At 40.3% G+C, this 12,594-nt stretch overlaps 1 protein-coding gene across 2 annotated transcripts; it reads right to left on the bottom strand.

Moving 5' to 3' along the window:
• Window positions 1-610: 610 nt before the first annotated feature.
• On the bottom strand, window positions 611-12,018 carry cnot11 (CCR4-NOT transcription complex, subunit 11). 2 transcript variants are annotated; one of them, XM_061842395.1, is made up of 8 exons: window positions 11,333-12,018; window positions 6,654-6,818; window positions 5,587-5,739; window positions 4,605-4,807; window positions 4,070-4,243; window positions 2,669-2,871; window positions 1,896-1,992; window positions 611-1,210 (listed from the first exon to the last, which is right to left on the bottom strand). In XM_061842395.1, exons 1-8 carry the CDS (start codon window positions 11,634-11,636, stop codon window positions 1,013-1,015), a joined length of 1,497 nt encoding a protein of 498 aa, XP_061698379.1. In that variant the 5' UTR covers window positions 11,637-12,018; the 3' UTR covers window positions 611-1,012. The 2 variants fall into 2 exon arrangements, with proteins under 2 accessions (XP_061698379.1, XP_061698380.1); XM_061842396.1 differs by lacking the exon at window positions 4,070-4,243 and having other exon boundaries at window positions 11,333-12,009.
• Window positions 12,019-12,594: the final 576 nt, after the last annotated feature.

Below are 12,594 nucleotides of genomic sequence, written 5' to 3'. Positions count from 1 at the left end.
TTCATGGTTCTTTCATTGAGAGTAGCTCTCTACTGACCTGAAAACTATTATGAATTTGGACAAAGGTACAAGAAGTTATTTGGAATTTTTGGACTCTAAGAAATGGAAGGCTGCCAGAACGGTTCTTATGAAGGAGAGATGTGGTGGGCTGATCAAATATATACAGTAAAGCCACACATGAAGGATGGTTGGAATGGTCACAGAGCACATCCAAAGAAGTACAAGACCTTCTGGCTGCTGGTGATGTTCATCACTTCACAGTCCAGCGCAATTTGTGCCTGGAAAAGCTGAAAGGCGGATGCGCAAAAAGTCTTTCCTGAGTGTTGGTCAAAGAGTCGCGCATAAGATATGCAAGTGCACATCTGGACAAGCCAAGCATTATGGGTGGAAAAAAAAAAAAATAGTGGTTAGATGAAAATAATGTTATTTTGTCAGAACAAGTGATGGTATCCATTGGGCGGGGGGAAAACAAAAAACCAGTACATGAATTTAATGCATGGTTCATCATGGGTAGCACATACTGGAAACCTCATTAAAGTAAATGGCTACATGAATTCCTCTCAGTATCAATAATTTCCTTCCGAAGAAAGTTCAAGAGTCAGTCATAAAGTTGAAGCCACGCCAGAGTTGGATTTTTTAGCAGGACAATGACCCCAACCACCATTTCAAATCCACCAAGGAATTCACGCAGTGGCACAAGTTCAATGTTATGGGATGGCCAAAAAAAAGCCCATATATGTTCATCGGCCCAATACAAATGACTACAGTTCCAGGGTACCACCAAGCTTCAAAACCTTAGTAAGGAACAAATGGATTCAATGATTTTCCTTGGGATGCCCAAACTGTGTGCCAACTTTATTTCCTGTGGTCTGAACACATACTGGTCCTCTGAAAAGTTCCTAGCTCTGGCGTACAAGTATGAATCCAATGTACCACAATTTCACACATCCCCTCAAAAAAAATGTTTATTTTCATGTGTTGACAGGAGTGAAGCTATTTACACTATTTGTAGTTATTTAGCAGTCTTGGCATCAGGGGGTCCATCCCCTGTGTCCAGACTTTTGAGAAGGCGAAAGAGTCCGGCCGCCTCGCGTATGCGACTGAACTCGATGCAGAAGGCCTGGACCTCGATGAAGAGGTCCTGAACGTTGATGATTTTGTTACGGATCAGAGACTGAAGGAACACGCACACCAGACGCACCAGACGGTTCTGGATGACAACAAAAACAGTCATGTCAGGTTTTTTTCTTTCGTACCTCAACGGAAGAGTGACAAAAATTGTTCCACAGCAATTTTTTTTGGTACCATTTAACAACGTTTGGCAACAAAACCGTGGCAAACTTGCTTCGGCCTTTAAGTATTTCAACAAAGGAGTCCCAAAAGTGTTAGCGTCAACTTCTTTATGACGCTTATGTGTTAAAAATCCGACAAGCAATATTTTGGTCTCGGTGATGTGTCTACCATTGAGACAGGAGCGCAGACACATTTTTACCGAAAGTTCCAGGTTCATTTAGTTCTTCGAACAAAAACTGTACTTCCACCGAATGTTCCAAGAACATCTAGTTCTTGGTACTTGTCATTTTCACAACTCAAGTCCAATGTAGCTCTATGTAAAGTTGCTGGAAATTTGAGTTATTGTAATTTGTAGCCCTAAAGTCACATTTTTACGTAAAGTTTCAGGGAATATTAGTGCTTGTAGTTCCTGCTATTTTTTAAAATTTCCTCATTGTGGGACTGATAAAGATTTTTTTGAGTGACATTTCTACCTCAATCCCAGGAACATTTTTTTTGTTTTTAACAGCAGTATGACAGTTAATAATGCTTACATGCTACTTGATATCCATTTGGAGGGTTTTCTGTTGGGAATTTTTCCAGGTGTACAGGCTGTGCCATACCTGCATATATTTGTCTTTGATCTGCTCACAGGTGGAGATGCAGTTGGAGATGTAAAGGTGGATGAACTCTGGAGGCAAGTCCACAGCTGTGGTCAACCTGACACACACACACGCGATGATGACGTGACAGTACAACACACTACGGCGACGAAAGTCAATCTCAGATGGGAATTTCGATACAATTTCACTTACCAAAACAATGATCTATGGTTTGAACCCCCACCCTTTTTTTTTTGAAGAATCAATCCAAGAGTCATGTTGATGTGTTCATTATACGTTAAATAATAACCAAAAGCTAATTAAGTGTCATTATTTACATTACTTTGAGAAAATAACTGAACTAGTGACTATTAAATTACTACTTACTCCTATTACATTTTCAACAGGGTAATACTACTAAAGTAATCTATAAGTAATTACTAAGTAACAACTATTACCAAGTAATAAGCAAGGAATACTACATTTAAAGTAATCTTCCCAACACTTCTTTTCAAGTACTTATTTCTATTACTTCTCTGTAAGTTACTGCAAAATACTTTTGGAGAAAAATATTTCAAAGCATATTCAATTTCAGGAGAAATCCAAACATCAAAAGTCCACAAGGGGAAAAAAAATGTCATGTGCTTTTTCTATTAGCAAGCGGTGTGTGTGTTTGTGTGTGTGTGTGTGTGTGTGTGTGTGTGTGGGGGGGGGGGGTTGACTTTTGGGTGTGATATTCCATTTTTAGGCCATATCCGCCTTACCACAAACAAATAATATGGCGTCGGTAGTACCTGTTAACGACCTCCATGGAGTGGAGCGACATGTCCATGTTGACGAGTACCGAGAAGTACTCTGTGATCTGACTGCTCTGCATGAGCTTGAGCAGCATCTCTATGGCTACCAGCGGGTTGTTCTCCACTAGGTCAGGAAGCTTAGCGGGGCTCAGCCCGATGTGGTACACCAGCTTCGGATCCTTCTCCAGCTCGGTCAGCAACTGGGGGAGAGGGGAGGGGGCACGTGGTGGGGGCTCTACTGTCATTATCATCCTGGTCTACAATGAACACTTTTAATCCACTATCAAAGAGATTTTGATATGATGTAATTTACTGCATATCAATTTCACTACGAAAAATGGCAATTTTATTTAGTTTCAAATCTATTTAGCTTTGGGAATTTCCTTAGAAAACCTAGAAAACTATCAGATCTTAAGGCAATTTGATTCATTATGAAAAACTTTGGAAGCTACAAATTTGCAGTATTATGCACAAACAAAACTGCATAGTATTAGCCACAAAGTCAGCAAATTCCATTAGCAAAATGATGTTGAAATGTTCAGTCTTACAGCGTGCAACAAAGGTAACATTTTCATTGTTAAAACAATCAGCACTTGCTTTGATCATATGATTATTGATTAATTGTTTGGAGAAGTCGTTCTCATACTCATCACCCCAAAAACAGAGCGCCAAATGTACCACCACCCCGGCAAAAATTAAGATAGCTTAACGTTAACTACAACTGAACTGTCGTAGCGGCGGCACGGTGGGGCAGCTGTTTAGATCGTTGGCTTCATGGTTCTGAGGACGGGTTCGAATCCCGCCCTCCGTCTATGTGGAGTTTGCATATTCTCCATGTGGCTGTGTGGGGTTTTCTCCGGGCACTCTTGTTTCCTCCCACATCCCAAAAACATATATTGATTGGAGACTCTAAATTACCCCTAGGTGAGATTGTGAGTGCATTTGTTTGTCTCTATTTGCCCAGCAATGGGATGGCAATCAGTTCAGGGTGTACCCCGCCCGCTGCCCGTTGATACCTGGGATAGGCTACAGCACTCCTGCGACCCTTGTGAGGATAAGCAGCTCAGAAAATGGACACACAGATGGATGAACTGTAGGAACATCTCTTCAAGACTCTAACCCTAACCTTAGTTTAGCAAGGCATTGTTTAACTTGAAATTGTTGACTTTCAGCCTCTCAACAGTAAATACTCCCCGATATCAGTCATCCTCCATGAAAGCAGACTGTTCAAACTAGGTCTGTTTTTTTTTTTTTAAAAACTGATTTAGAACAATTTTGCATCGCTGAACGTGAAAATGGCATCAGTTTTGCTTCAGGTCACCTGTTTATGCCATGTTGTTAACAGTTTATTAATCAAATGTAAAATGAATAGTACACTGATAAACGTAATTACTGTACCTGTGAATTGAATGTTCTTATTAGCATGTCCACACAAGTCACTTTGCTGACAATTTCCAATATTACAGTTGATTGACTATGTAACAGTAAACATCCCAGCAGATTCTGCGATGAGACTATTGCGGACACGTAGATTGTGATGACCATCTGCACACAAAATATCGTACAGTCCCACTGTACCAATAAACAAAAATGATCACCGTTTAAAAGTTGACCAGGATGAGCAAAACCGATGAGATGTTTGTATTCGGCACAAAAATCGTAATAAATACCGCCCCTCCCTCAGTGTTACCTCTCAAAGGTATGCAAAATAATTTGTTTACCCCATTATTCAATGAAATATTTGGGAGAATTTATTCTAAGATGAATTGATAGCTGCACACATAGTCTCAATTCCATGAGATGTGGTTTTGAGTGTTATTACCAGCTTCTGCATTTGTACGAGACACCATAGTTCCACTTCGACACGCAATATGCTGGTGATCTCCGCCTCAGCTGGCTAAAAGCTTCCCAATTTGTTTGTGCATCTCTTTACCTGCGACTGCTGCTGCGCGGACAGCGGGCTCTTGAAGGCCTTGGCCATGACTCGCTTGACCTCTAGGCCTGTGCTGTTCTTGACACACATGGAGCGGTCCCAGTGCACGCGGTGGTCCGGCTCGGTGGGAGTGAGCCACGCCAGCTCGTCGTCGCACACATGCAGCGGGGGTGGAGGACGGATCAACTCGGGACGGAAGTGGCCTGAGCGTCGCCGGCCGTGCAAACAAACACGCATGACAGTGAGCGCCTGAAACACAACCCCCATTTAACACCCTCATATGCATTTCAAACTCTAACCCAGGTATGCAACCCTAATTTTGAAACTCTTACCCATTCTTAAAATCCTAACCCTGACTAAAAAACCATGTCTAAAACAAAATTCAAATCTGTTTAAATCCTGAACTTGAACTCCCAAAAACATGTGAACTGTTGCCTACGTGTGGGTCATTTTCATAATGTGATCAATAACAAAGCCACGGCCCCCTGATTTTCTTTTTGAAAATCAATTCATTTTTCTGCTGTTCTGGCAGTTGTTAGCCAACAAAAGGTCAATTGTTTCTAAGAAAAAAGAAATAAAAATTCAAAAACGTCTTTCATGTTAAATGTGCCAAATGAAGTTTCATGATTCGCAAACTTTTCTGAATAGGTTTTTTTTTTTTTTTTACTCCTTCGACTTAACTTGGCTTGAAAAAACGTACCTTTGTGGCTTCAGAGTTCTTTTTTGCTCCTTTTACAAACTTTTTTTTTGGTTTCTTTACTGAAGCACTAACATTAATGCCACTGGCGAGAGCCTCATTATGTTGTTGCAAAACACCAGAGCCATGGGAGACATTTACTCATCTGAAACTACGGCAGCATAAAGTTTTTTCCCCCCTCCCAACAAGTCTTGACTGTTACACTATGAAAAGGAGCCAAACAATTCTACATTATAACATGTACATCCCAGAAATAGTGATCTCTCTGAGTACACGTATACGCACTCTCCAGCGGCGGGCGCGGTCCTGTGGCCAGCGACTCGACGATCTGATTAGCCACGGAGCTGTCGAATCCCGAGTTGGAAGAGTCTGGGTCGGGGTCGTTGAGGACGCTGGGGAAGCTGGCCTTGCTCTGCGTCGGCAACTCGGACTGACGCTCTTCACCGGCAAACCACAAATACATACTGCTTGTATTATTATTATTCACAGTGTTATTATAATATGAGGGGCAAAAATTAAGCAACCCCAATCAATAATCACATTAATCTGAAATTATTTTGATAGCCAATTCATCATTTAAGAGATCTTGTCAAACTTAAAATTGTTCAACTGATTTCTGAAGCCCTTCTTTTTGTTTTGTCAAAAAAAATGTTTTTTTTTTTTTTTTGCAAAGATCAGCTTTTACTTTTGAAAATAATGATCAACATTTTGACTGATTTTCAGACAGCTTTTACAGACCAAACCACTAACTCAATCATAATCAATTTATGTTTCTACAATTTCTATTTCAAATTTCAATTTGTTTGAGTAAACTGAGGAATTTTTTTTCCATCCAAGTCATCAATTCATCTGAAAAAAATAAATAAAATAAAAATCAACATATTAATCACGTTATCAAAATAATGAGCTGCAGCCATAATGATCATCAATACAACAAACGGGGGGCGGGGGAGTACTTTATGTTGAATAAAAACTACTCTGACAATTACAAATGATCCAATAAAATGCTTAATTGTAATAGAGTAAATTCTACTTATCACTACTTTACTTCCCACCTGTGGTCAGCCCACACTTCCCAATGTCTTGAAAACCCTACAAGAACATCCTAACTTTATTTGGGGTTCATTTGTCATCATGAGTTTGAATGTGATTGGCACGGCAAATCATTCAGTTACCACGGGGTGTGCCCAATTGTGCAACCAACCGCAACATGTCAGTTCACAAGATTTTTTCAAACTGATAATGGATGGACGGATTTGTACAGATTGGTCAAATTCATGGTAGCAAAAGTTTTCAAATCATTTATTTTGGTCTCAAACCATTTCTTAAGTTAGGCGACAGCGACGTCGTACCGGCTAGGGCGAGCTGCAGGCCACTGATGTCGATGGACTGCGGCATGCTGCTGACATCCATGCAGGACACCTGGCGGGGCGTCTTCTTGAACAAATCTCGTGGCGGCGCCAACATTAGCTGCGACAGGAAGAACTTCTCGGGCTGAGTGATGGGCGGCAGGAAGCCTGGAGTGGACCCGCACACACGTACAGCACGCTCTCTTTGTCACAATTATTGTAATTGATATGAAATCATGATTAATAAACACAATTACTCAATGATTTTTAAAAGTTTATATCGAATTGCCAAAAGTCAACTTTAAATACAGCTGAAAAGTACAACCAGAAAATAAATTAGTAATATATCCAATAACAAACAATAGAAAATAAATAACAAATACACCCATAGCTAAAAACAATTGCTCAGCTGGGTACTATGTTGTCCAATATACTTGCTCCCCATTAAAAAAAAAAAAAAAAAAAAAAATCACTTTCAATATTCTATATTAATCCAAATTTACCCAAGACGAGAACATTTCTGTTTTCAAATCAAGCAGTTGGGGTGGGGCTCATCTCGATTTTATACCAATTTAATGGGTGAGATCAGTATCGACCGATTATAAGCATTTTATGCCGATCGGCTTTCATGACATAATCCGCGGATACAATCAATGAGGTCATTGATCGAATCTGCAAAAGATGTTTAATTCCGCAATGCCCTCACGTGTGGACCGAAAATCTAGTTTATTTTTATCCTTGTTCCACGTCTCGTGGCACAGTACTATAACTGACTAAAATTGTATCAACTTTTATAAACGAGGGATTTCTAAGGTCTTGAATTTTAATATATGCAATGTGTGAAACTATTTTTTATTCTGCATTTAGTTTTACAGTAAACTCCAAATAGGATGTCAAAAAAAATAATCTTAAAGCATGCTCAGGATGAGAGAAGAACAAGCATCACTCATTTGCTGCAAGCATCACAAGGATCATTGAGGGTGTCAACAATGCACAAACTTGTGAACATTGACATAATGGTGTGTTAGCCAATACCAACAGGAGAGAGACCTCCGACTTGGAGAAGAACTGCAGTACATTTTCAAAGCTGTGCATGTGGGTTGCCCTGTGGTATATAGAAAAGCAACACTTAAAGTTTCTTGAAGAACCACATGCTGCATGGCCACACACTCTTCTTCCTAGTTTACCTTCTACCGCCCCTCCGCTCCTAAAGGGGCACTCATAATTACAAATGTTACCGTCCTTACACAGCACATCAATGTAGTTTATAATGACAGCGTGCTTATGCACCGTCAAACACCGGAATTGTTTTTTTTTTTTTAATATATTTAAATACTCTGCCAGTAAGAATTGTTGGCGAGCGCACATAAGTGGGGAGAAATTAAAAAAATTCAACCTGCAGACCAGCTGATTGTGAAAACTTGGAACGCACTTCCTGTCACAAACCACATACTGCGTCATGTGAGTATTGCTGTACTGACAATGTTTGGCTATACCTATGCATATGAAAAGTCTCTCACACATTTAAAAATCCATTAAGACCAACCTATGTTCACGAATAATGGATGGAAGTATCAAAGGCTGCATGAAGTTTAATTTAATGACGTATGAAACAGACGACAAAGCCATCCGCAAAGAAGTCGCATTAATATTAAGAAGTACATTTGTCATCATTGGTTAGCAACAGTATAATATTATTTAAATCAATTTCGAGACTTATTGTACTTTTAAAGTGTTGGTCATACATAAAATGCATGAAAATACCTGTATTTAGTTTTAAAAATATTGGATGGCTCTTTTGGAATTACATTTTAAAATATTTGCCGTTTATGGCTCTCTCAGCCCAAGTGGTTCCTAACCCCTTGATCTATGGGGTCCCTCAAGGCTCAGTTCTTGGGCCCATCCTGTTCACCCTGTATATGCTACACTTGGGTCAATTTTTTCAAAACTTTCATTTTGACTATCATATCTATACAGGGGTGGCACAGTGGATCTGCTGGTAAAGCGTTGGCCTCACAGTACTCAAGTCTCGGACTCAATCCCAGACCCGCCTGTGTGGAGTTTGCATGTTCTCCCCATGCCTGCGTGGGTTTCCTCCAGGCACTCCTGTTTCCTCCCACATTCCAAAAACATGCAACATTAATTGGACACTCTAAATTGCCCCTAGGTGTGATTGTGAGTGTAGATATTTGTCTCAATGTGCCCTGCGATTGGCTGGCGACCAGTTCAGGGTGTACCCCGCCTCCTGCCTGTTGACAGCTGGGATAGACTCCAGCACTCCCTGTGACCATTGTGAGGATAAGCAGTGAAGAAAATGGATGGATGGATATCTATACAGATGACACACAGTTATATTTAGCAGTACCTCAAGATGACTACAGCTCAATCGAGGTGCTGTGTCACTGTCTTCTTCTTTTCCTTTTGGCTTGTCCCATTAGGGGTCGCCACAGCATGTCATCTTTTTCCATCTAAGCCTATCTCATGCATCCTCCTCTCTAGCACCCAATATCCTCATGTCCTCCCTCACAACATCCATCAACCTTTTCTTTGGTCTTCCTCTCGCTTTTTTTTTCCTGGCATCCTTCTACCAATATACTCCCTCTCCCGCCTCTGAACATGTCCAAAACATCGTAGTCTGCTCTCTCTAACCTTGTCTCCAAAACATCCAACTTTGGTTGTCCCTCTAATGAGCTAATTTCTAATCCTATCCAACCTGTTCACACCAAGCGAATCACTGTCTGAAGCAATTAAATAACTGGATGAACAAAAATTTTCTTCAACTTAACCACAAAAAAAAGAAAAACAAAAAAACCCCAGACAATTATTTTGGGAAATAAAGAGAATTGCTGTTAGTAAATATCTGTACTCACAATCTTTAAAAACCAAAGACTGGGTCCGTAACCTTAGTATTGTGATTGATTCAAACGTGACTTTCAACAATCATATCAAATCAATCACAAACACTGCCCTCTACCATCTGAAGAACATATCTAGAGGGAAGGCTTGTATGTGTCAAGCAAACCAAACCCTAACCCTAACCTAACCGCCCCCTCAAAAAAAAAAAAAAAAAAAAAAAAAGAGCTCGCGTTCTGACCTAAACAAAGCGGTGAGAGCATATAAATCCAAATCTAAAGGCTTTACACCGGCTTCCAGTCATCTTTAGAATAGATTTTTCAATTCTGCTAATGGGCTATAAATCACTAAATGATTTAGGTCCTGAATATATGATAGAAATGCTTACAGAATGCAAACCCAGTAGAGCTCTGAGATTGACAGACTCAGAACAAATAGTGGAGCGCAGAGTCCATAGAAAACATGGTCAAGGAGCATTTAGCTATTATTCTCCACACAAATGGAATAAGTTGCCAACAGAGGTGAGGTCAGCCCCAAGGGTGAATTTTTTAAATCCATGTTAGAAACTCGTTTTTTCTCATACATTTTAGAGTACTTCCACTTTTCAAGATTTCTCGAACTGTATGCTTTAAAAAAAAAAAAAAAGGGTCGTAATTTTAATCTTTATTTTTTATTGTTTTTCCCCTCTGTTTTTAATCTTTTATTTATTTGTATTCTGATGCTTTTAATCATGTAAAGCACAATGAGTTACCTTGTGTATGAAATACGCGATATAAATTAGCTCTGCTTTCGTAAAATGCAATAAACTTTGTATTGTTATATTACAAAGCTAACTAAATTCCATGTTATCACAGTGTGGTCATAGTGTTTTTCTTGACAGGTGATCTTATACGTCACTGCACTGTTTGGTGTAAATGTGTGTGTCAATAAAGTTCTTCCTCTTTCCGGTTCCAAGGTAACTGAAGTGAGCAGCGTGTTTCTTCCTCCGTTCAAAAGATAAAATAATGAAAGTGATTCCACATGAGATGGCTGCGCCAACCGTTTTAACTAAACCATTGTGGGAATTCTGGGAAATAATTTTCCTCGTAATCCATTTCTACAATTACGTAGTGAAATACAAGGAATGAACGCCACATACCAGGTAATGCCTCAAGTTTGTCCAGTATCTAATTGGGTAAATTTGTCTCATCAAACCAAGTTCCCAAATAATTGGGAAAATTGAATTAATAGTGTTAGATGGAGCTGAAAATACCCCCCCAACACAAACACCAAAAAAAAAACCCCTACTCTCAGATGTTGAGTTTTAATGCATTCAAAAAAAAAGTTTTAAACTGCTAACTAAAAAGTTTCCTAAATGAAATGATTTCTCACTATGTAAAATAAAATGCAAATAAATTCAGTTTCGTTTTGCACAAACTTGTATTTTCTGTTAAATTTACATTTAAATGACGAAATAAATGTGTATTTTTGACAAAAATAGATTAGCATTTTTAAAGAATTGTGGCAACACTTGACGCTTAAAGATTTTTACTAACGAAAGGGTTTGTCCGATACATTGTTTTTAATTAAAGACAAACATGTGCTCATACTATCTTTTAAAATGAATTTAACGAGGTTGTATTTTATCATTTTAAAAACATTTGAGTGGACACTGCAGGCTATTCATAGCTTCAACGGATTCTATTTTTCATGCTACCGTTTGTTAGCCACATTTGTGATCATCGTTGACAGCGTTTGATGAAAAACCAAACAAGTCATCGACGTCACGCGCGTCCATTGAATGAGGGCCGAAAGAGGCGTGCATTTGTGGTGCTTTGTGCCAAACGGACCTGAGAGAAGCTTCTCCGGCTCCGGGTTGAGCAGATGCGCGAAGACGGCGGCGAACGGATTGGCGGCCAGCGGCTCGGTGCGGTACATCTCCCAGAGCAGGTAGAGCGCGGTGAGCCGCTGCGGCGAGCTGGGCAACAAGTCGGGCTGCTGCAGGAGCATGACGAGCACCGAGCCGGCGCGGAAGTGTTCCGCCTTGCTGAAGAAGTGGTGGAAGTGCGTGGATAGAGTCTCGAACGTGTTGCTGCAAGCCTCCTCCGATATGATGCCCAGCAGGTTGGACAGCTCCTTCGGCGCAAGAGTCATGGTGCTCTCCGGGGATTCTCGAAAAGAGTTCTCACCGCACTTTTGCCATATTTAATACCGGTTCCGAAAGGATGGAATTCGAAGTGTAGGAGGCGACCTGGGTGGCTAGCAACGAGTTAGCTTAGCCCCGCTGACCGACAGAAAACAGTGAAGCCATGGCGAAAAGAAAAAGAGTCCCCGATTTTCCTCTCCGGAAGGTTCAGTAGCTGCAGCACAAGTGTCTGAGCGGCCCAGAAGCAGAAACGCTTCCCGCTTAGTGGGCGCCTTATTTCGAACGAAACAACGCGGAAAATCCGGCGAGGTTGCACTTTTCAATCGAGATTTTACCCTTTCCGCACAAGGGCATCGTGGGAGGTGGAGTTTAAATGCGGCAGCCAATCACGAGTGTCGATTTCGAGAGGTGCATCTTTGGTGTTGTAGTTTATCTTGGTTGACGTCACAATCCGCGCATCCTGCAATGGATTTTGACGGCACCTGTTTTTGAAAGTATTGTGTTATAATCAATGCAATTGTTGCTGTTTTCTAACGATATTCATATAAAAAAGATCTATGTAGTCCAGCTGTCATGGGAGGTGGAGTTGAAATGCTGTCACTAAATAACTCCTTCCAGCATATGTGTCAAACTCAGGCCGAGGGGCCAGATGCAGGCTGCCACATCATTTTATGTGACCCGCGAAACCAAATCATGTTTGTCAACTTATGTCACATTAGTGCAAATCTGTACCCAGATTCTAGATTGTCATAATCGAGTTTGCATTTTACCGTTACCAAACCATTTTTTTACACGAGCTTAAAGGTCTACCAACATCCCTATATGCATTGTAAAATTGATATTGTTATAAAAATTACATGTAATATTACTCACTTCAATGTCTATACTAAAAAATAAATGAGTGGAGAGCGTGTCATTCATGCGCAAAATTGTGGAAGTCTCTCTCAACATCCCAGAGACCAATAT

This window comes from Syngnathoides biaculeatus, chromosome 14, assembly GCF_019802595.1.
Source record: "Syngnathoides biaculeatus isolate LvHL_M chromosome 14, ASM1980259v1, whole genome shotgun sequence".
Taxonomy (NCBI): Eukaryota; Metazoa; Chordata; class Actinopteri; order Syngnathiformes; family Syngnathidae; genus Syngnathoides; species Syngnathoides biaculeatus.
This window is presented reverse-complemented; position numbering and strand designations above follow the sequence as displayed.